At 40.9% G+C, this 24,715-nt stretch overlaps 1 protein-coding gene across 1 annotated transcript in view; it reads right to left on the bottom strand.

The window, feature by feature from the left end:
• The window catches only part of ABHD3 (abhydrolase domain containing 3, phospholipase), a 34,177-nt gene that overhangs the window by 2,281 nt on the left and 7,181 nt on the right, over positions 1-24,715 (bottom strand). Inside the window, exons 2-10 of the mRNA XM_048940598.1 lie at positions 23,800-23,878; positions 20,284-20,714; positions 18,674-18,837; positions 15,990-16,172; positions 14,253-14,298; positions 11,432-11,544; positions 7,220-7,393; positions 6,519-6,567; positions 6,269-6,434 (exon numbers count right to left, since the gene is read on the bottom strand). Of these exons, the coding sequence (XP_048796555.1) occupies positions 6,269-6,434; positions 6,519-6,567; positions 7,220-7,393; positions 11,432-11,544; positions 14,253-14,298; positions 15,990-16,172; positions 18,674-18,837; positions 20,284-20,714; positions 23,800-23,878 (1,405 nt within the window). The remainder of the gene's footprint in view (positions 1-6,268; positions 6,435-6,518; positions 6,568-7,219; positions 7,394-11,431; positions 11,545-14,252; positions 14,299-15,989; positions 16,173-18,673; positions 18,838-20,283; positions 20,715-23,799; positions 23,879-24,715) is intronic.

The following is a 24,715-nucleotide window of genomic DNA, read 5'->3' as shown; positions in this document are numbered from 1 at the left end:
GGCTGGAACAGGCTGCCCAGACAGGTTCTGGATGCTCTGTCCCAGGAGGTGTTCAAGGCCAGGTTGGTTGGGGTCTTGAGCATCTTAATCCTGATAACCCAGGATTATCATTATTGCATCTGTTTTTCTATATGATTACACCTGTATGTTTAGACCACACCATGAAAATATAGCGAGAGATAGTGCTTGCTCTGAGGAACTTATCATCTAAACACACAAGGTAAGCAAATGATGAGGAAATGGGATAACACTGTCACCATATGAACTGGTCAACACAATGGCAGAATTTTATGGAACTGTAGTGTTTGTGCTCTTGATTCAAGAAACTGTTATTTTAAGCAGTTTCCTCTGAAGTTTTACGTACACTAAATATGCTATTCTCCTGAACAAGCAGAAATCTCTATACATTCCAGTGAAGAATGCTGTTTAAAGTTCCAGTTTACAAATAATAATCTTTGTGGTATAAAAACAAACAAAATAACAAAACAAAACAACAACACAAAACCACCAAAATTCATTCAGATTTTTTTAAATTATTCAGGACTGACAAAGCAGCAGGAAAAGAATACCCATTTTGTCCAGAGAGAAGGAAGTAATAGGAATTTCACTGTATTTGTCTAAAAAAGGTTATGATTCCACAAGAAAATAAGTCCGATTTCAAGTCATACACTAAGTTAAAATTGCCTTGGCACCACAACAGAAAGCAGTGACTTGTTCACAGGACTTTCAATGCTGCCCTATGCATTAAAAAGCATTTTTTAAAAGAGACATTAAATCAGGTTCACTTTAGGGTGGGTCAGTTGCCCATATCCTTCCTGATTGAATTTTGTCCCCCTGCTTTCTGGAGGTCTGTGTTTCTTTACTACTTATGCATTTCCTGCAATAAAGGTGAATAGTCATTATCTTTGTACATCTTTACCTTTTCTATGCACATGTTCCCTCCTTTCATTTGGATTTTGGCAGGCTCGCTGCTGCATGCTTCAGATGCCGATTTGCCCTCATTTTCATCAACTAAAGGAACAGCATGTTGCCCGTTCCTTGGCTAAAGAAGGACTGTCAGCTAGAGAAGCTGCATGGGATCTTGAATGCAGTGACAGTAGCAAACAGATCTCACCTTAAAATATTTGGGGGGAGAAGCACTGGATCTGCACATTCATGAGAGCAGCCTGTGCCTCAGAAGTCCATCCCAGCAGTGCGCGGCACAACTCTGGCTCTGTTCCTCTCCAGGCCTCAACATGGATGCTAAACCCACTGCACATGCAGCACAGTTAGTGTTTTTTCTGAATGTTGCATTATCTGGCTCCTGCCCACAATATAGGAACTTGATTGTGTACTGAGTAGCGCACAGCCTTTGAGCTCCAGAGAGCAGTGGGAATTCTCTTGCAAAGTCGAGATTCTTCATTACTCACTACTGTCCTTTTTTTCATTCTTTTAAAGTTGCATGCATTTAAGTAAATTGATTCCAGCATTTAGTAAGTGATTTCAGTCTTTTACTAAGTGGAAGGAACTGTGTTTCTCACTGTCTGCACAAAAATTGCTTCACTTTTCCTTTGTTCAGCTGGAAAATTGGAAATGCCACATGCAGGACCTGGGCCTTTTATAGCAATGCTGAGGCAAAGCTAAAAAGAAAAGTCAACGAGGTAGCCAGACAGAAATAAGTAACAGCACTCTTCTGTGCTGGGTAAAGTGTGAGCCATATGCAGGTCTTTGTGAACATCATCTTCCCCATCCTGAATGTTCTTTATTCTATCTTACATTCATTTACAGCAGAGTTCTGCCACAGATCATGCTCTTATCAAAAGCTGCAGCACTGTGCTGAATACGTAGCCATTTATTTCCATTTGCAGTGAGGATGTTCAGTAGCTGCCAAGTTTGACCTGCTGTTACATATCTGCTCTAACCTCCCCTACAGAGAGAAAGCCTGTCCATGGCACATTCTCGACACAGTTAGGTAACCATTTGTATGATTTTTCCCCAGCAGAGTTTCTTGCTCTGCAGCTTCTCAGGAGAGAACTGAAAAATGTGCCAATATGCAAATAATGCATTTTGGCACATTTGGCAACCACATGATGCTTCTCTCAAAGCTGTTTCCAGGGACTGTTAGCTATCCACTAATAAGCCCATAGTGCAACAGAGCAAATTCTGCAATGTAAAGTGCAGAAAATGGAGCACTGGATATGATGCTCTCTGGGTTACAGGGTGGCATGCCAAAAGACATTACTATTCATCTTTGTCCAAATCTAATCTTGTACGTATGCTTCCACTGACCAAAATTTGTACTGCTGCTTGATCCAGCAGTGCACGGATCTCTAATTTGTGATCACAGAATCACAGTGTAAATACCCGTGCAGAATTACCTTGTTCAGAATTAATTTGTTGTGGTTTCTTTGCAGCACAACATAAAAACTACGATATTTACAGAAAAGGAGGCAAAGTAACACCCAAGAGAAATTATATCAAGTTTGGATTCAGAGCATTGGAGATGTTCAGTAAAAAGCACAGTACCTAACTTGAAGGGTAGGGTTTCAGCTTAGACACAACACACACCAGCAGCAATTAGCTAAGCACTAGTATGATGAAATTTAAGTTGGATGCCTAATATGTCGCTGAAAGTCCCTGAGGAGAAAAATCCACTTCAGATGAAAAGTTAAATGCGACACTGATACTGAATGCTGTCATTCCATCTTCTTAATTTATTTTTGACATTTACAAAATAAAAGGGCTTGACTTAATTGTATTACATGTTTCCTCAAGCAATGGCTTGTTTCAATTAGTTTTGGTGAGAGACGCAAAGAAAGCATTTGCTTTCATTAGTTAGTAATACGTGATATGAGAACTGCATTCCAGAATTAAAGTACAGATACATCAACTGCCAAACTCTGTGAACATTTAGGCATCAACATTAAGGATGTGCAAATGAATTGTGTCTTTCTAACCCTGAGTTAATATCAAAGGATGTATTTTCAGAATATATTAAAAAAAAATTGCTGGGAAGTACAAAGCATAGAAGCCATGCAAGAAGTTTTCAGGTAATAAGAGGCAACAGAGCCAGCACTTGTACTTTATAAACGATGTCTCTCTTCAAGTCCAAATTGTGTATTGATAAAACAGACTTGGGTTTGCATTCCTCAAACTCTGGAGTAGGAGGACAGGTGTGGCTGGCTTTATAAAAGATCTTTAATCACAAAAGAGTTCTGGCAGAGCTTTCTCTCCAGTGAGTTTTCTAGGCCTGTTTCTTAGATAGAGGGCTATCTACAAAAGGAATTGAAGATATCTTAAAAGCTGGCATGCATTACTGGGAGAGATGAACCACAATGAGGCATGAAATAATCAGTTCCCAAAGAGAGCAGAAGACTGGAGTCTGGTTGAAAAGGAAGTTTGTGCCTTTGAATCCCCGACGTAGCTGTCACTGGAAAATCTCTCTGGTTGCCATAGGCTTACATGTGTTCACACACTTTAAAGTTCAAGCAAAACGAAACAAACAAACAAACAAAAAACAAACCAAAACAAACAAACAAACCAAAACAGACAAAGTCACTCTCCAGAATAACACCAGCCTTGTAGGTTTGATAGCAAAGGACAGCTGAAGCGTCAAGATGGGTGACCTCCAGCAACTGATGGTAGTGGCTGCAAATTCTAGGCTGTTAATTGGGGTGCCCTGTGTTTCCTACCAGCACTCAATGCAAAAAGTTGTTACATATGGCACCAACTAAAAAGGAGTCAAGGATACACATCTGTAACAGTCATACTATTATCTGTGTATCAGTATTTTTTCTGGTGACCTGTTCTAGAGTAAACGAATCACCATCACGACAACAGTGCAATTCTGTGAACAAGAAATAAATGAATGCCTGCTCCCACAGACATTTTCATTGAGAACGGCAAGCTAGAGTCAGAGTTCAAGAGGGGATGGACAGTCTCTAGCAGATAGCAACATTTATTGTTTCAGATTCTTCATGATGCTCTACTTCACCTCTCTCTATACTGCAAGACACCTTAGGCATTTTTTATTGTTTAGTTCTAAGAATAGGTTTGATCCTTAAACAAGAGACCATCCTTATAATCCACTGTTCACCAGGAGCCATGTTTCATTTAAAGACCAGTTCCAAGAGAGGAGAAATGCAGTACAGCCATACTCCAGGGGACTCAATCCAATGGTTTGTCAAGCTACACAATCCCAGATCCAGTGAATATGGAAGGGACCACCTGAGATCATCTAGCTCACTCCCTCTCAGACAGGACCAGATAGAACAGGCTGACCAGAACTGTTCAAAACCTGATGGACACACCTCCGTGGGTGGATGTGTTCAAACAACTTATTCAGACAACCTGCTCCAGTGTGTGGCCAACCACAGAGGGGAAGAAAAAAAAAAAAAAAAAGAAGTGTTTACCTGTGTTCAGACTGAATTACATGATGTCAGATTTAAGGGAAGGAGTATCTGTGCACTAGCTGTAGTCTATCTAGCGAAGGTCCCACTCCCAGTGGGAATAAGGTTAACATATTCTCGGAGATACAAGTACGCTGTCTAGTTCACCACTGCAGCTACTTGTGCTAACTAGCCAGCTTACTCCTGTCACAGTATTTCATTTTGAATAGAAACCACAAACCAAGCTAAAGCTAAACGGGTGAATCAGAGAGGCAGAAACATGGCACACTAGAACACCTAGTGGTACTATGGGGGAAGTCATCCATGAGTAAACAATTATCTTCAGAATGACTAGCCAGATTTTACATTTGGATACAGAGTTTAAGGTCATAGCCATATCCATTATCATTTCCAAGTCATTGTATGCTTGCAGAAGGAAAGTAACTCAAGAAAAAAAAAAAATCCTACAGAGGCTAGTAAATAAAACGCTGTCTTAATACATTTCTGAACTATTAATTGTCAGAGGTCAATGAAATATTCTGGAAGAGTATCACTATGTTTACCTTGATCTTTTTTTGTTTTTTTAAGGTCACTGTTTTGGCCAATGTAAGGAATAGGTGGCTGCCAGCTCTATATATTGTTCCTGAGTAGCACAGACAATTTTTGTTCAAGAGGATTAAAAAAAAAAAAAAGACTGTTTTTCTAGTGCACTCCACTGGAATGGCCCTTTTCTCTTCATGACACATTTGTCTCTAACAGGTCTTCATAATACTAACATAAAATATGTGTATTTTTCAGTGTATGCCTTACATGTGGGCATACATAAATAGAACATACACGTGTATACAGTATCTTTCAGTTCCTTCATTCTTCTGTTTGTTGTTCTAATCTGTTTACCAACTTCAATTTTGTGATTCATTCTACAATAATCTCACTTGACTTGTGCTAACAGAAGAAAACTTCCTTGAGATAAATCAACAGAATGAACTTTGTATTTAAAGGTATCAGATGCTCACTGCATTGGTGTTCTCAACCAGCTGTTCATTATAGTGATTTTCTTATACATTAACTTTTGTTTTCTTTTCTCTCTTCCTTCTCAGACACTGTAGCCAATACACAGACTGCGGGAATAAGCAGATCTTTTTTGAGACAGTTAGCAACAGGGTTAAAGATCAAAAGCACAGTGTTCATAATGATTGCATGGCTGGCTGAAAATAGGAAGAGAAAGGAAAGCAAGGTATTCAGCCAATCAGGTACTATCTAATATTGCTGCTTCATGCAGCTGGGTTTTTATTGATTATAACATATCCCCTTTTAGAAGCTCAACTCTTCTGTATCTTTTCTCTTGCCCTAGATTTTGGTCCACATGCTTTCTTCCTTTTTAATTTTCAGGGACTGGATTTCGTATCACTGGAATCATGAGCAACAACAAGGGGACTTCGAGTCACCTGCATAACCCTAGACATAACCAAACCCTAGACATTCTTTGTAGGGACTAGGGAAAAAATGGTAACAAAGAATATTTGCTTTAAATTCTGTTAACTCTGGATGCCTACAGTCCAGACATCTCTAACTAAGCTCCTTGTTACAGGCTGTCTCCATACTTGGTTAATAGAAAAAGGCACTTTTGGGAGAGCAATACATCTGGTAGCTTTCTTACAGTGAAAAAAAAAAATAAATCACACCCTAAATGCCCGTATTTCTTTGCTTTTATACAGAGACTAAAAGCTAATAGCTGCCACCCCATATGCTTCTTCTGTGTTCTATTCTAATCAGGCCCCTCTGTACCCAACTATTTTGTATGTGTTTTATACTAAGTAAACTGCAAGACTGACCAGCTCCTGGAGGTTGTGATCCTATGTGTAAGTAATATTTACATACAACAAAAAAGCTAAACTTACCATGACCTGGTGAGAAAACATCATCCACAGAGTTTAGGCATAATACTGGAATGCCTACAGACTTCAGCTTGAGACATGGGCTGGCATCTTCATAGTAATCATCAATTGTACGGTAGCCAAACATGACTGAAGTGAACTGTGTATCGAATTCTCTAACAGTTCTAGCCTGAAGTACAGAATTCAAACAGGGAATTATGTCAGCATTTGGAAAACACCATCAAAATAAAGTGAAAGTAACATTTTTGCATACCTTCATCACGAGATCCATATCGAATAATTTCTCCAGCATTTGCCGATGCCTAGAGAGAAAGGAATAAAAACTGTAGGGTTATATGAACAGATGTAGAAGCCCTCTGGTCCATAGATACATTTGTATAGACAACTCCCTATCAAGAACATGCCTTTTTTTAATTTTATTGTATGAAAAATCTGCCTGTGGAAATCAAGAACATAAGAATCGTTCATTTCTTTGCAGGCACATCCAGCAACATGGTCAAAATCTGCATTAGTCATAAGAAGCTGACGTTCAGATAATTAAATATTTGAAATGTAAAATACAACCTAATTTTACAAAACAAAGGATGAACTAATTCTCTCCACATTTCTGCAATCAAAGCTGACTTAAAAGAATTAGTATATACAACACATGCATATAAGTATACAACTCAAGCTCTATATGTGTAGGTGTCTAAAAAATTAAATTGGCTAATTCCATAAATCCAGAAGTACATTAACCTTCTGCTGACTCCCCAGATGAACAGAGAAATGTAGTCACATTGATGACAATTTTTCTTGCAAAGATCCCTTTGATTTCAAAGCCAGTAGAAAAATGCATGCAGGACAACTTTGTAAAATGTTGTTACAGTGTTAATTTTGCCAGTATTATTGTACCTGCTATAGACCTTATGCTAACATCCTTCATCTTGCCAAATAGTTTAGAAGGCAACTCACCTGCTGATAGAGGATTGTAGACAAGTAGTCAAGTAATAGTTGAAAAGAAGCCAGTTTAGCGGCTTCTCCAGAGATTCTACAGATTCAAAAACATTCCAACCCGCAGAGAAAATTGCAGCTGCCATTAAAGGAGTGTCTCTGCCAGTTTTGCCCAGGTAGTTTAAAAGAAGCATGCTACAAACAGAAATGAAAAACAGAAACATATATACTATCAAGTTATTTGCTTTAGATTGAAGCAAACATAAAAATCAGGCGCCTTTTTGTCTGCTTTTCCTTACAGCATGAGCCTTACAGTTGTGCCTAATACTTCTAAAAAGTAGTCAATGTTATCAGCATATGACTCATGAAATTTGCTTTCTCTCTCTACATTCAGAAAGGAACCGAGTGCATCGTGTGGGAAGTGGGTAGAAGTGCATTTAAAAATAAAGATATATGTGCTAGTCTTATTTATATCACTAAAGGGGAGGAAAACGCCAAGCAAATATACCTTACTCATGGAACAGGTACTCTTGACTGTTAGTGGGTTTTACAATTTTACAACTCTTAGACTTCCTGAACCAGTAAATCTAATCAGTCTGCCTGATAAATGCACACCTGGCACACTTGCATCATTATGAAACTGTCTTTGGAATTGAATGTAATGCCTTTACCCCACTTCAGACACATGAGAGAACATGTTTTCTTTAACAGAAAGCATGTAAAGAATGAAATGATAGATAATTAATAAAACTAACAAATCATGACTCAAAAAAACTAGTATAAATCTTGCCTTTCTGACCAATTGCGACTTGCAGTCTGTACTGCTGATGTTTAATTGAGTTGGAAAAAAGGGAGACTTCATGAGTACCTGACTCGTCAGATGCTGAAAAATTAAATTAGCAAGAAGATAGTAAAAGAAAAATAACTGTTTCACTTGACTGCCTGATACCCCAAGGTTTCCAAGCAGCATTTTAACATCAAGTCTTGAAGTCAAAACATTAGAAGCTCCAGAAATTAATGTAGCTTCCTGGATCACCAACACTCTATACCTTGGCTTCATCTGCTGTATTGTAGAAGACAGCCTATAGCAATGACAATGCGAACCAGCGTGCCATCACAGAGAATTTATCCCTGCACACTACCACCAAATTGCAGGATAGCAGTACAGAAGGGAGATGTAGGTTCCTGCCTACTCACCAGTTGGTGGGAATAAGCAGGAAAAGAATAACTAACAGTGCTTGGGAATGTGTGCCTGCAAAATACTCAAGTTAAACCCAACGAGGAAAGCTGTGCGTGATACATATAGGATCTAGGTAGTTTGTGCTCACAGAAAAGGAGGAACCTATGAGCCATCTATAGGTTGGGTCTATATACTCCAAGAAGAAAAATGAGCCATAAACCAATTAAAAATGTTGCAGTAGCAGAAGAAACCGCTTCTAACAGCATTTACAGAACATATGTAGGGGAGAGAAGGTTTAGGAATATTTACGTTAGAAAACTAAATCTCTTTCCAAAATAATATGTACCAAAGATCAGACGATTATTTATATTGATACCTTTGTAAAGTGAATGTCTATTTTTCTTTTCAAATGGGCAAATACATCCTATGTAACTTAACTGGAAATTCAGAAAAAATTGAAAAAATATAAATAATGAAAAATATTGTAGGATTTGGACAAGGGGATGATATTCACAATATCTCCTGGTGAAATCTCTGCTCCTGCTTCATTTTAAACATGTGAGTGCTCCAATTAATTTTGAAGTATGGAGACAGTCCCCATGTGGACTTTTGATTGAGTTAAAAAAAATATCCTGAAGGTGGAAGGTGGGGCAGGTGGCGTTTGGCTGCCAAGGAGATACAGTCATTGCACAGGCACGCAGGAGATGCTATGGAATACCTGACGTTCAGCTGGAATTGGAATTGGGAAGGAAAATGCAGAACAGGAAGGGCTTCCCTAAGTACACTGGTAACAAACGAAATGCTCAGAACAGCGTCCACTCCTTACCCCTCAACAGTTACATCACCACAGAAGGCAATCAGATCATTCAAGCATACTGTGTCCTTGATAAATCCAGTCTCATCCTTTGTGTGACTGGAAATGGCTTTTAGAGGATCTCCTCAAAGAATGAGGCTGACCAACCTGTATTCCGCCCTGGACCAATTACTCAACAGAACAGGGGATCTTAGGACAAAACATTTGTAAAATGCCAAGAGTACCTTTCATTTTCTGTCTCTGCTGCTGAAGTTAGGTCTGTTCCCAGACCTACTAGGTCCCTTTGCCTAGTGGCAGAGTATGGGAGACTGTAGTGTTACTTACGGAAGAGGAAGACTGAGTGAGGACTCAGTTATGCAAACTGGACATATATAGGATGAACTATGGTGCACCAAAGCTCCAGAAGGAGAGAACCAAGGTGTCTGTGAAATTGCTATCACTTTTGAAACACTGCAGCAACTATAAGATATTCCTGATGCCTGGAAAAAAAGTACATGTCACACACTCTGCAAAAACAGGAGGAGGAAATACAGGCTGGTCAGCCCAAATTTGGGACTCTCATCTGGATGCCATTTCCAAGCATGTGAGAATAAGATAGTGATTGGTAACAGGCAAGGACAAAGCATGCCTGACTGACTGCTCTAATAAGCTGACTGCTTTCAAAGATTATAGGAAAGGAGAGAACGTTGCTTACTCTGACTTTAGCAGGGCTTTTGACAATGTTCCATGGTCTCCATGCAGCCAGTGGAGAGACAGGTGACCTGTAACGTGGTGGAAAACTGGCTTATACTACTAGGTTCAGATGGCTGTGATCAGGAACGTGAAATCCACAACTGAAGGAGTTGGATCTAACATTATGTTCCTTTGGGATCAATACTGGGGCTGATACTGCATAACACTGCATTAACAACTGCATAATGAGATGAACTATAACCTTGGTGGGCTTGCAGGCCAAGGAGAGTGGCAGGTGCAAAAAGACAAAGCTGCCATCCTCAGTGCCCTCAACAGGCTGTAGAAATGGACTGGCAGACACTTTGTGAAGTTCAGCAAAGGCAAATATGAAGTCTTACACCTAAGACAGATTCATGACTGGAGAAAGAGTGGCACTGCTGAAAAAGACTGGGCAAGCCAAGCATAGATCAGCAACGCACCCTGGCAGCAATGAAGATTAACAATATGCTGTGCTATGTTAGTACAAGCAAAACAAGCAGGTCTAGGCAAGTGATTCTTTCTCTGTACTTGGCACTTAGGAGGTGGTATCTGGAGTAGTGGGCCCAAACCTGGACTTTCTGGAAAGACTGATACTGACAAACTGAAGAGGTCCATATCTCTTTATCCTGAATATACTGACCAAATTTCAATAGCAACAATGGAAAAACATTGGCCTAACTGATTTAAAAGGCTTCCAAGTTCCTGATTTTAGTAATAACTACAATGCTTGAATAAGCCCATATTTATCCCAAAGCTCCTACAAGTCATTAGTAGATTAATGTCAATGTACAGGTCTGTAAGAAATCTTAAAGTTTCCACTGTGCCTGCTATGTTTCTAAGGGAAGCTCTCCGCTCGTCCAGTTTTTGTTCAAGAGGCTGTCTGAACATTTCTCCTACTTTCTAGCAGTGATTTTTCTAGCAACTGTTCTATCACTATCTGTTCTAACTATGCTTTTTGGACACAAGCCAGGACACAGCAAGTCTTAACACCACATGCTAAAATCAACCCATGCTGGCTTCAGTAACAATGCTACTACTTGCTTTTGAGCGAGACAGAGCAGATACCTACATCTCTTCCAGCACAACCTACCCACACACTGCAGAGCCCGGGCAGACTGAAAATCTTTTTAAAGCCTGTAAATTCCAGAGACTGTTAAGAAAGATATTTTACACAGGTACATTAGCTCTAGTCTCTATTTTATATTCCTTTGTTCCAAAGATGGTCTTCATAGCTTCCACAGATTATATTGCCCACCTGTTTCTCTGTCAATCTGTCAGTGTTCCCTGTTTGTCCCTCTGTTCTCCTCCCTCGCATCTTTTGAACACTGGCCACTTTCTGCCTTACATGACACAGAGCTAAAAGCCTCAAGGAAGTTAAGCTTCTAAAACTCTTCTGAATATTCACAAGTACAGACAGACCAAAATTAATTGCAGTAAGTATCGCCGAATAATTACAATTTACAATCATGCTGTAACAGTCTTACTAAGATCACAGATAAGCTGAGAGTTCTGTTACATGATACCTTACCCTCCCATAGAAACACCTGCTGCCATGAAGGGAGCTGAGGGCTGCAAGTTGTGTATGTGATGAATAACTGCCTCCAAATCCTCCGTGTTAGCTGCGCAGTAAGTCCTTGGAGTCTGTAAGGAGTCATAGGGAAAAATGCCACCATAAGCTTTTTTATCAACCTTTAAGGACAAAGCAAACTGTACAGTGGGGCATTTATATAACAAGATAATTTTCACACTTACCCTGAAAGTGCATTAAATAGCAAACAGAAACCCAAGCATTTCAGGAGGAGGTGGACGAAGAAGACGCTTGCTATCATTACAAAATGAAATAAGTAGTAAAGATGTTCACTACCTGCAACTATCAAATCATTAGGTGAAGTCTGATCACAGAGTCACTAGCTAAACTAGATAAAACTAGATAACCTAAGGAAATGAAAACCATCATAAAGGTTATAATTTACTAATAAAAAATAGCTATAATGACAATTTGACCATCACTACGCACATTCAAATGCCAAAGAAAATACTAGATTTCAAGTTCTGCCAGCTCAAACTTGAAAGGTAGACTATATTTAGATTCTATACACAATATGAGCAAATAAATAAAAATTCAGTATGCAGTTTACCCACTTTACTACTATACTCTATTAACAAAAGCAACGCAACACATACATTATATTCCTTCTCTATCAGCTGCAGCTCTTCAGATCTTGAACTGGAATGTGGAATGCCTCCCACTGCCATCACTGGTACTTGGATACTCCCCTCCCTGCTTACCTGAAGGTAGGATAAGCCTGACTTTTGAGCCTCACCTGCATACAACTACCTCAGGTCACAACCTGAAGACTTTGTGGAGCAGAGTAAGAGAGCTAAATGCTTACAGGAACAGTAGGAATCACAGTGATGGGTTTTGGGGTTTTTTTGTTTGTTTGTTGTTGTTTTTCTAATGGTGTTCTCTAGATTTCTTCAACAGCAAGAGAGATTTTAACTCTGTAGTTGTTACTAAACATGTTAGTGACCTCGACTTAAGGTAGTGGCTAGTCTGCCAGAATTCAGTACAAACGTTAAAACTAACTATAAAAGTGTTCTATTTTAAATTAACTGATTTAATTTTTGTTGCTTGAAGCAACACTGTATTTTAAGGTGTTTTTTTTTTCTTCCTTTTTTGTTGCTGTTTTAAACTGTTTTCAGTTAAACAGCTTGGATGTTTGTGGACAATTTTATCAAGTTTAATTAGAAGAAGTTAATTACTTGAAGTACACTTAACATGAATATTAAAATGTTGAAGTAAAAGATTAAAAAAAAAAAAAGGAGAGAAAACTAAATCTGGATAATTAAAGCTGAAGATGCTTTCCATTTATGTTGCATTTCCAATTCTCATCCACATGAATCACTGTACCCTTTATTACATCCTAGTAATTATAAATGGTGCAAATGTGTTTTATTTTAATTAAGTTGTCAAGTTTACAAGGAAAAATAAATTACATTTAGTAAATAAGGTCTAATGTCTTCTAAGTGAAAGTATATCAGATTAAAAGTTTATAAAACTAAAACTAACTAAAGTTATAAAACTATTTAATTTCAGTTAATTCCTGATACTTTTATCAGGATACCTATTTATTGTACTAAGGTATTTTAAGACAGTGTCTTAGCTCACATTGGCTGTGGTCATTTAGTATTTGACTATTCCATAACAACAATTCACAGTAACTTTTAATTTAAAAAAAAAAAAAAGACAGCTAATTTGTTTAGCTGATTCCCTATACAGCTATCACATAGTGTAAATTTACATCCATCTTTAAAGAGATGAGAAAAATAATTACTTGCACGACTAACTTCCACTGTGCTGCTCAACCATGCTTCAAACTCATTAACTAGGGATTTCATGTTGAAGTGAAGAAACCCCCTTACAGAAAACGTTACAATTTCAGCTGTTTTGCTTCACAGTAAGAATTTATAATGCTTAAATATGTAAATCCGATTACACTAAATTACACACAATGCATCCAAACAAGAGATCTTTTCTGTTAGCGTTTCAGAAATTCATCAATAAGGACTTTGTGTGTCACAAAACTGCTTTGTACATCCATCTCCAGAAGTATGCAGAAAACTACCCTAACATGGCAATATTTGCATTGAAATATTTTATCTGATTATGGGAAAACATTCAGAGCTTTTTAAGTTTGAAACCAGGGGATTAAAAAATGCAAAACAATACCGAGCATTATGCACACTCATACCAGCTGCAAAACTCTCAACAAAACACATATGAAGAAACAAAGCTTATTCAGCAGTATTTCATCACGCCTTGTGCCCAGCTGCAGGAAATGTTTAGCTCCACAATCTTATCATCTGTGGGACTGCCAGTTATTTCTAGGCTAACGTGACATGTATGTCTCAGACACACGGCAAAGCTATTTTGTAGCTGAGTTTGTGTCATAATTGCAGAGAAATACAGAAAAATGCATTTCATTTTTAGACATGGCTATCCATATAAATCTGCTTCATTAATTCAGTAACACATAATACAGATCAATTTTAACAGCACAAGCTTTTAACCACATCAGAATTTAGCTTAAATTGATACTGGCAATTGTAAGAGTAATTACCACTGCTCCTACTCAAAAACAATTTTGTCTTGACCAGTTGGTCTCTGAGATTTAAAATAAAAGGTTATATCTGCTCGTTATTGATCTACCAGATGAGATGTTCTTTTCTGCATTTTCAACATATGCTATGAGCCTCTCTGATCTAAATAGAGCCTTACCAATAGACACCGATGGTTATATATATACTGATTACACACGAGAGATGTTTATCTTAACATTCATCCTTACCAGAAGTTCCTCGCCAGCAATTCCTCGATTGTTAAAAACCACACATCTGAAAATTGAGAAAGCAAATTTAATTATACGGATTGTTTGTTCATCTTAAAAAAATAATGCGTGCACACAAATGAAAATACATAAAGAATTACAAGCCAGTTCAGCACATAAACATTCACTGCTCTACAAATGCTGAAATCTGACAGGTGCAGAGTGACCTTTATACCAGAATGGGATTTCATTGAAGTCAGTGGGACTGTAAGTGAACTCTGTGATCTGGCAGTCTAGGTCAGACTGCAGGATGAGAACTGCATGGCTTACCTGACAACAGTGCATGGATCTTGCTTGCCTGCACTCAGAGCTGGCCAATTACAGGCTGTAAGTTATGCCAGTGCAGTGCTGAGCCTAAAGCAGTGCTCTGCAAAAGGAGAGCTACATGCGGACATTCTCCATCACACATCATTTTATGAAATAGCAATAAATGACCCAAATCAAAACTACAACAGCTGCATCTACATTATGTACAAGATCTTTTTTTTGTCCTGCACAGCAATATTTCAGCTTTCTCTATGTTGCTGAATTTTCTAGCAGTTACATGTTGCCTTAGGAATAAACGCTTTCTTAATGAATCTTATTTTTCTATTGCTTTTCTACCTTGTCATTGGGATAACTTTGTTAAATAAAACATACACATTTAGATGGGTTAAAGGCATGTGAAAAAATAAATAATGAAAAAAATGACTTACTTTGCTATTTTTCAAATGTTGCTGTTTAAAAACAAAACCTAAAGTTCTCCTTTTTAATGTTATATTTTCCTTTGTAAGGTGATCAAATGCAGATTTTTCTTTTGGGACTATTTTAAAAACAATTCTAAGTTGTTGATCTGGGGTCTTTCTTCCTCTAGTGCTGTTTACAAATAAGTTTTGAAGCAACAGTGATTTTAAAAGCAGTTTAAACAGCTAAGAGTGCTGCTGTATTTTTACAATTTATAAAGCAGTCACCCAGATGTCCAAACAGAGAACAAATAGCCAGAAATGAGCACAAACACTCATATGTACTTGAAGAACTTCATATTGTCAATACCAGAAGCCAGTCTGCAGTTACAAAATGCCACATTTCAAGCAGCAATCTTGGAACAATGACAATGTATTTTAAAGCACAGTTGCAGGAATATGATTACATAAAGGAATTTACTCATTGACTAATCCACTCATTATACCCAATTCTGACCAGAAGCCTTAATAACAAAACTAAGTTACACAGTGGCAGTCAAGAGGTGACAAACCTCTTCCTGCAGCATTACCAGTATGAGTGGGTTGGCTTCCCTTTCTGCACTCACAAATTGAAGGCTACTGAATCGGGCAGTTCTGGCATTCAGCAGCTGACCTCCTCCAGTGCCTGCTGCCAGCAATCCATCCACACAAGGCTTTGTGAAGCTGAATACAAACCCCTTCTCAAGGAAGTGTGAAGGTACACAAGTGCTGATGTTATAGTTTAGGACACGGCAGTAAAGACCTATGCAGACATAGCTTGTGTTCACTGCAATTTCTGGAGCACATCTGTAGATACTAAAACAGATTTTTAGAATTTACTGCCCATTACATAATTTGGTGATTATTATTATTATTACCTCTAATACTTTCTTATATAAACTAATTTCCCTAAATCTCATTTACTTTAGGAAGATGCCTCCTGCATACACATATGTGACCTTGCACGCAAAATACAAGTAATGAAATACAACAGCACCTATATCCCAGTGTTTCACTTTGATGGATCATATGAAGAATGTAGGATTCCTTGCTTGTTCCCGTCAGACCAGGCAATAACAGGACTGTAGGTCTTGTGCTGGCATCCGGATAATATAAGCTGTCATTATTATCAAACCAATCCAACGAAATCTGTCCTCCATCTGCTGTTCTAATGAGCTCACTGAAAGGCACATTTTAAGACAACCATGATTAGATTTTACAATGTATGCGTTCTAGTACGAGTGCTTAAACTGTAAAAATTACCAGGTATGAAATCGACTTTGTTCATTGTGTTTTAACAATAAAAGTACCACCTCAGTATATTTACAGGTACAACATTCCTAAAGAATCAGACCTCCAGGTGACATGAGTTAGTGCGGTCAGTCATGGCACAACTCCAGCTTACAGTCAATGAAGAGCTGACCTTTGATCGTTTGCTGTTGATGTAGTGGAAGTTTGGAACTAACGTGGCTTTTGGCACTGTCTCCTATTTTATGTGGGCTTGCCTACTACAGTTTTCTTTTCCTTTGTGTGGTCTGAGAACCTTTTGATGCACTTTGGGCAGCATGCTAAATATCTATCACGTGTTTTTTTCCCTCTACTCAAAGAAGCTGTGAGTACAGTGGATGACACTTTGCTATGCTTTTAACACATGGAACACAGACAGACACTACTCCATTTTTACAGTATCAGCAAAGCCAGAATTTCACCCTGTCTCTCTACCAACTTTGCTAGCATGAACTCCTGAAACATGTATCTCCAGAATGTAGCAAATGTGATAGTATCCCAAGAAGCTAAGCATGCATTAAACAATGCAATGGTTTCAGTGTATATATATGTATTTATTTATCTATTTTAATAGAAACATACAGAATCTTCCATTTTCTCTGGTAATGAATACATTGTGTGAGGGAGTTAACGTAGAAACTTTTTATTTAATTTAAGTCCTCTTTGCATTTGATTTTTCATTTGAAAATACAGTTTCGATAGAACTTACTACAGATTTTAAAGCTAATCAGCCTTCTTGAACTCATAGTGTCAGCTTTGCCCTTTTTCAGTAATGGGCAGTAGATGTAACACTAGCATGTACTGCCAACACAATCTCAAATGGTGCAAATTAAGCTTTGCCCCATGAAACTACATTTCTTTCCTCACAAACCTTGCAACAGAGAGTATACAAGCAAGGCTACAAAAAATGGACATGGCCATGCTACTGAAATGTTTCCTAGTTACTAAAACTAAGGGAAACTGCTAAATGCTAAATCTATTCTACCATGCAAACAGAGCTGAAACAACTTGTGCTGCGTCCAGGTTCCGGAGCATAAAAGTATTTCTCCTTAGCTCTTGTGCCAAATGCCTCACTTGCCAGACTTAGTCTCACTTCTGTGTGAGAGAGATCAGCTAAGGACAAACAATACATTTAATTTCTTTCCTCTTAGAATTTAGGCATCAAAGAACACAAGATAAACCTGAGAGGTAAAAGTAACTCAGAAAATTCCAGACGTCTGCAGTTTTTATATTCAGAACTGGGCTGAGAGCAGCTGTGCCATGATTAAGGTTGAACATATTGGTTAAATGAACGGAGAGAGTGATAGTATTACCTTTCAAAAATGAAAGCATTCAATCACCAGAGTATTTGATGCACCAGATGACTCTGCTGCCATCCAGAGGGATCTCAACAGGATGGAGAAATGGGTTCACAGGAACTGCTTGCAGTTCTACAAAGGGATGTACCAAGTCCTGTACCTGGGGAGAAACAACCCCCAGGCACCAGAACATGATGTGAGCCACCCAGCTGGAAGGCAGCTCTGCAAAAAAGGACCTGGTGTCCTGGTGAACTCCGAGATGAAGGTGCGTCAGCAGTATGCCCTTGCCACAGAGGAGGCTGATGGTATCTTGGGCTGACTGGGCAAAGTCTCACCATCAGGTCAAGAGAGGTGATTCTATTCAGCACCAGTGAGGCCACACCTGGAGTGCTGGTCCAGTTGTGCGTCCCCCAGCACAAGAGAGACATGGACACACAGCAGAGAGTCCAACAAAGGGCCATGAAGATGCTGGAGAGCATGAAACATCTCTCCTGTGAAGACAGGCTAAGAGAGCTGGGCCTGTTCAGTTCAAGAGGGTAGCTATCAACATATACAAATACCTGAAGGGAGAGAGCAAAGAGGACAGAGCCAGGCTCTTTTCGGTGGTACCCTGTGTCAGGACAAGAGGCAATAGGCACAACTGGAACACAGAAGGTTCCCTCTGAACATCAGGAAGCACTTCTGTGCCATGCATGCAATGGAGCACTGGCATAGGTTGAAGAATCTCCTCCTTGGAGATCTTCAAAAGCTGCTGGGACATAGACCTGGGCAACCTCTAGGTGAGTTAGACCAGATGACCTTCAGAGGTCCCTTCCAACCTCAACCAGTCTCTGAACATATAACCATATCAGCTGCTATACTGACACCAGTATTTCAGTGCTCCAAAACTCTCTGAGCTAGAATAGGGATCCTGACTTTCTAAATTTACTGCATATTGAGACCAGGACAGAAACAGTACCAAGCTTAGGAGAGAGTTTTATAGATGAGCATAAAGCAAATATATGGGCACAAGCTTGAGCAATAATGGTAGCTGTGACCCAGAGTAAGGTAACCACTGGCTACACAAACAGTCACTTTCTAGAAGAAAGGCACTTACTTTCTGTACTGTACTTGGGGTCTAGAGGTGATAAAGGGACGCAGGAGTGTCTGCACCCGACCTTCCCAGCACCAAATCGTGGGATAGTAAGTTTCTGTCACAACAGGACAGTACTCTTCCAGAAAGCGGCAGAAACGTTCATTGCTTGCCACCAGCTGGGGTTTCTAGGAAGAGAGACTACAGTCAGGAATGGGTATTCAGAGGAAAAATAAACAAGTAATAAATCAACAAAAGTCTGTTTAAATCCTGTCCCAGAAGACTGTTTTCTTTAATACATTTATTTACAATACTTTTTTCCTTTTGTAATGAAGATATAAGTAAACAAAAAACAAATGGAATGCCAAAATTGTACAACTGGAAAAAAAAATCACTAAGCATTAAGGATTCCTTACCTATTTCTGATAATACATTATTCCAGCTCTATTTCTACCAGCATCATACCTTTCCCTGAGGAACCAAAAACATAGCGTAACACTGCAAGTGAGAAAGACTGTATTGCATCGATTTTCCTGTATGATGCAGAAATGAAGTTTAACCAGGGATGTGGACTGTGCTCTTGCAGTTCCTATTTTAACCTGGTAGGACACTCCCTCTCCCACCTCACGCTACAGCACGCACTGCATTGGCACTCACCTCTAAAACGCTCTGCATGCAGATATATTTCTCACTGTGAGAATACTTCAATTCCAATTAATCAGGAAACTGTCACACCAAGTGACTCATACTTCAGCAACCGTGTTTCTTAAGCTTCCCTTTTACACTGACTCTCCAGCATGCAGGCAGTAGCAAGACAACAACAGAAGATTTGAAGAAAACCGTTGCACGCAGAGCAGCAGCAGCAGCAGCATGTCCTCCTGACCCTTTATTTTCCTCCTCTGACAAAAATAAAGTGTCCTTTTTCTGATGGAGAGGAAGGCAATGTTCTCAGCAGTTCTATGGGAGCTCGTGGCGGCGTGCAAGTCTTTACCAGCCTTAAATCTTTGCATATGTGTGTTTTCAGTTGGTTAAGCACTCAATGAGGCACTCACTATTACTCCGCAGGGCCGCTTTAGATGGGATCAGGTTCACTGTACCCAAATAATGTGTGAAACCACTCAGTGTACCACATAGATGTACAAGGGTGGCAGAGCCCCAAAACGCAGCAGCAGCAAGTCCAACAGTACTTAAACCGGCACTGAGGGCAGACACAAGGGCAGGGAACTCCTTCGTTACCCGTGCTGCTCCTAAACCCCACATCGGAGCGGGGATTCCTCAGTCCCTTCCCGAGTCACCGCTCCCCACCTCGCTGCACTGCGGGACACCGTCAGGCAAAGCCCGTCACCCCACGCCGGGCCCCCCTTCCAGCCCCAGCGCCCCGTTTCGGGCTGCGGGAGGCCGCGCACTCCCTCGCTCCGGGAGGGCCGCGCAGTCAAGCTCGGGGCTCCTCCACGGCCCGGCCCGGCCCGGCCCGGCCCGGCGGAAGGGCCCTCTGCGGGCTGACCCCGCCGGCACTGGCAGGGAGGGGACGCTGCGCCCGGCCCGCCGCCGAGGGGCCGAGGTGACCTTCGCGGGGCCGCGGGATGCTGTCAGTGAGACACCTGCAGAGCCCGGCCCGCCGCCCTCCCGCTCACCTTGGCGATGCTGCTGAGGTAGTAGCAAGCGTAGGCGACGCCGAAGCCCAGCACCAGGGATAAGCCCACGCCGGAGCCGAAGAGCCCCACGCGGACCTGGTTCTCCAGGTACAGAGACAGCTCCCGGGTCAGCACCTGCCAGTCCATCGCGCCGCACCGCCACCCACGGCCGGAGCGAAGGGGAGGAGGAGCCGCCGCCCGGCTCCTGCTGTCCGCCGGCTGCACACGGCGCCGGGCACCGCTCCGCGTTACAGCGCCGCCGGCGCCGTGCCCGGCCCGCCCCCGGCCCGCCCCGGTGTGCGGGGAGCGGGCGGCCGCCAGGCCCGGGGCGCCCGGGGGCGGCGAGAGACGGCGGAGGGGGGGGCGGTGCCTGGCGAAGCGGCGGGACCGGGCCGGGCCGTGGGGCGCGTCAGCCCGCGGCTGGTGCTTTCCTGGAGTGCCTCAGCCCCACGCTTTCCCCTCGCATGGGACGTGCTGGGGCCGAGGGGAGAGGGAGCGGCCGGTGCCGACCTCTGGAAACCCGGTGACTGCGGTACTGCCCCTGCCCGCACGCTATTAATTGCACAGGACAAGAATCCTGAAGTGTACGGGACGGAGAGGGGACGCTGGGGATTTCCAGCTTGGCTAATCCGCACCAGCCGTGGAAATGTTGTACTTGAGACTGAAGTGCGTGACAGCTTGGCCACCTCTCCCTTTCGTTACAAGGCATTAGTGAAGAGCAGAGCGAAGCAGATGCAGTCTGGATCTCCCCAGGGTATCTCTGCATACTCCCTTCCAGCAGCACGGATTGCTGCATCGAGACCCGCACTTGTCTGCCTGCTCTGATGCTTCTGTCTCCAGCTGAAGTAGCATGTGACTGCATTTTCTTTAGTAAAATCATAGGATCACAGTCGATAATACATTGGAGTCCAACTTTTTGGCTTGCCTGCACCACATTGAGTGAAGTGTAATGATTTTGGGGCCGTATATGCATTAGTTACTCTGAATGTTACTCTCCTATTTATTTCCATGGAAACTATGACAGATAAAAAGAGCACAATAACGCTATTTGATAGAGCAAATTCTCAGCTACAAAACACTATTTTTTAACATGGTCACCATCATTAGCTCTGCATTTTTGTCAGCAATGAACAAGAATCTGCATGCCATGCTCATAAAAATCTGTACCAGCAGAGATGACCCACTATCGCTGTCACCACTGCTGAAACACACCATACACGGCCTCATTGCCTCACTGTGCTTGCAGCAACTGGTTGGTCTCCATCAGTGTTCAACAAGCTTCAGTGAATGTCAATGGGTGCCATTTTTTCCTCATGGAAGAATTCAGTGACACTCTGTTGCTTCATACACACTTCCATGTCAGACCTCTGTTGCCATCTGTCACACAACAACAACAGGTAACAGAACATCAGTGGGAAGGTTCAGCCTGTACTGCCATACTGTCACCATCTACCTCTGATGTCATGGGCCAACATTATATAATAGGAGACATTACTTTCGGAGCAGCCCTTGTAAAAGAAGCAGTATCGTTAATATATAAGTAACAAAACATTTTAATTTTTAATGTTGTTTTTTTCTTAAAAATTATAAGAAACAAGAAGAACAAGACCAGAAAACTAAGGGATATCTCTCCTTGTTTTTGTGAAACTAGCGCATCACTCTGGCTTAGTGACAGTGGCTGCAGTTCTCAGTGGGCTCTCAAGGTATTCCTCACAGATTTTTGTCTAAATTTTACTCTTTCTGTACTTCATTCTTGAAAATATTTGCTCACACATGTATGTACTGCTGAAAAGCAGTGAGATGAATGAGGCATGGCTGTGAAGTGAGGGGTATTTCTCTCTGGTAAGAGAGGGCTCATAGAAGTCTGGTAGAGAGACATGGTCACATTTTGGAGTTGAATATCTGATTACAACTCTATACATTCCATTTGAAATTTTCAGATAGTGTATTTCTATTAACTGAAATCGATACCATGAACATAAATTGATTCTTTTAGCAATCTTAAAACTGATGCTAAAATTCCTTTAGCAAAACAGAATGCGTGGCTGCATATTCCTTGCTGTTCTGAGCACTGTGTTTAGCCAATTTAACAAAATGTATAACATTATTTTCTGTCACTTGAATCAGCACTGCCCACGCTGCCTTCCCTGTGCCCTGGTTTCAGTCGACACAGTGTGAATAGCACTGGTTTAGTTGTAGCTGAGCAATGGGTACATGCTCTGAACCACTGTGCAGTGAAGAAATATCACCTTTATAGCTCAGGGTGAAGGGCGAGTGCATTGCAAGCTGAGCCAGCCCTCAGGTTGCACATGCCTGGGATAATATAAATGTCCTGCAGCTGAGCATCTGCTGTTGGGGGTACTCCCACACATCACAAGACTCAGCAGTACCTTCCTGCTCCTTATTTTATGCCTGAGCTCTGTGATCTGTTGAGGAAAGGCATTTACTGAGACTCTTCCTTTCAAGACAGATTTAGTTTTTCTATTGTTTACCTTAGCAGTGTTGTCTTGCTATGCCTTGGAGAATCATCACAAAAACACAAACAGGAAAAGGCATGTAAAAGCTGCAGATGAGGCGTGGCCTATCTCATTGCTTCTCCTTGCTCAGATCTTATCGGGGAGGCACTGCTCTGACAGAATTTGAAAACATTTCTGGTTCTGACTTGTTCTTCGTGAAATGGCAGGGGCAAAGCTCCTCGCTGTCTTGGATATTGAGCCAAAGAGCTTAGGGAAGTACTACAAGAGGCTTCAGCTTTCCTTGCTATAAAGCGCTACCTTGTTCCTACCAATTGGTCAAACCAGTGGATTCCAGTTCTAATTTGACAACAACATAAAGCCCATTGTAACATCTGAAGATTTTGGAAATGTCTGTTTCTGACTGCAGTGCTAATTGGAATGTGGTATTTGGAAAAGTCCAGCATGTTTTACAGTTCACTCTGACAAGCCGAAATCTGTTACTTCTCTTCATTTTCTGCAAAAACAGTTTGTACAGTTTAAGGATTTTCCACAGAAGAATTTGAATGATACAAAAATGATGCAAGTATTCAATACAATTTGAATGATGCAAGACACAAAATAATTTATATTTTATTAATAAGGGTAAACTAGTAAGAGTATGTTATTCTCTCTGAAGATATGCAGAGGTACAGGGGTACAGCAACATTTGAAGGGAGTATGGGAATCAGTAAGCTGAAGGTAGGAAGGATCTGGACTTTGCTTTTTTACCCTATTACAGAAAAAGGAAACTGAATGGATAGAAAACCATTTGTTACCAACCTTGCAATTTCTCTGCTCTGTGTGTAGAGAAAACTATAGGCAGGTCCTGACTAACTCAGAGTATCATGCTGTATACCCCAGATAGAACACTTACTGTGAAAGAACACTGGTGTGAGCAGCTGCACTAGAGAGCTTTGCTCTGAAAATGTGTTGACTTCAGCAAGGTGAGTTTAGGAACCTTTGGAGACAGTCATTTGACTGAGCTGAGGACTCAGCATTAGGATGCTTGGGGATCTGCTACTTCTGACGTGATTGTTGCTTGCAGCAGACTGTCTACATTCAAGTCCAAGGCCTATGAAGTTGGAGAACACTTTAGTCACCTGAAAAATAAAGAAAAATCTCAAATGGTTGAGAAAGAAGAGAACACAGCGTGTGTCCATGGAAGGCTTTTAATACACATACAGACATGTGACTGAAAAGCAGGCAGTGTGAATGCTGGTGGTTAAAGAAACCTCTCTGAGGAATACAAATCCAATGGTTTAATGCCTCAATCATTAAGCTAGGGAGATTGTATTCACAAGATCAGATTTGGACCTGTAGAAACACTGATGAGGCTTAGCTGGTCTTCAACCGTTGCCGTATCTGTGTTGCTTACTCATAGGAGTAATAAGAGCATCAGGTACATGTGACAGGCCACACGCAAACTGAAACAAATGCCTGTACTGAGAAAGGCATTGCCTTGCTTTTAGGGTGTAAGCATGTCACTGCAGTGTCAATAACAACAGTGTTAATAACTTCCTTGTAAGTAATCCCTGTCACACCATCCAATTCCAGTGTTACTTTCAAGTATTCAAATACTTTTGACCTATGACAGATTTTGCAGAGCTGGCAAAGAAAAATACTGTATCCTGTTCATGCTACAACCGCTTCCAAGTAGTTTAGTGACTGCAAATAGTGTGTGTGTGGAGAAAACAGGTGATCAACACAGCGCTTTGAAATCTTACTGTATTTTCCTTTCAAAGGAGCAGAGTCCTGCATTCTCAGATGCTTGCTATTTGCCCTATGCTCTCCAGTGCTTACTAATATTCTTGAATCAACTCAGCTTGTAATGAATTATAAAGATTAGGCAGAAGGGAAAGGGCATGGAGTTGTTCTTTCACACTGTGTCCCGATTTAGTTTGTATAAGCAATAGATAATAATTTACAGAAGAAATGAG

The sequence above is a fragment of the Lagopus muta genome, chromosome 3 (assembly GCF_023343835.1).
Source record: "Lagopus muta isolate bLagMut1 chromosome 3, bLagMut1 primary, whole genome shotgun sequence".
Lineage (NCBI taxonomy): Eukaryota > Metazoa > Chordata > Aves > Galliformes > Phasianidae > Lagopus > Lagopus muta.
Note: the sequence above shows the minus strand (reverse complement) of the source record. Positions and strands in the feature narration are given on the sequence as shown.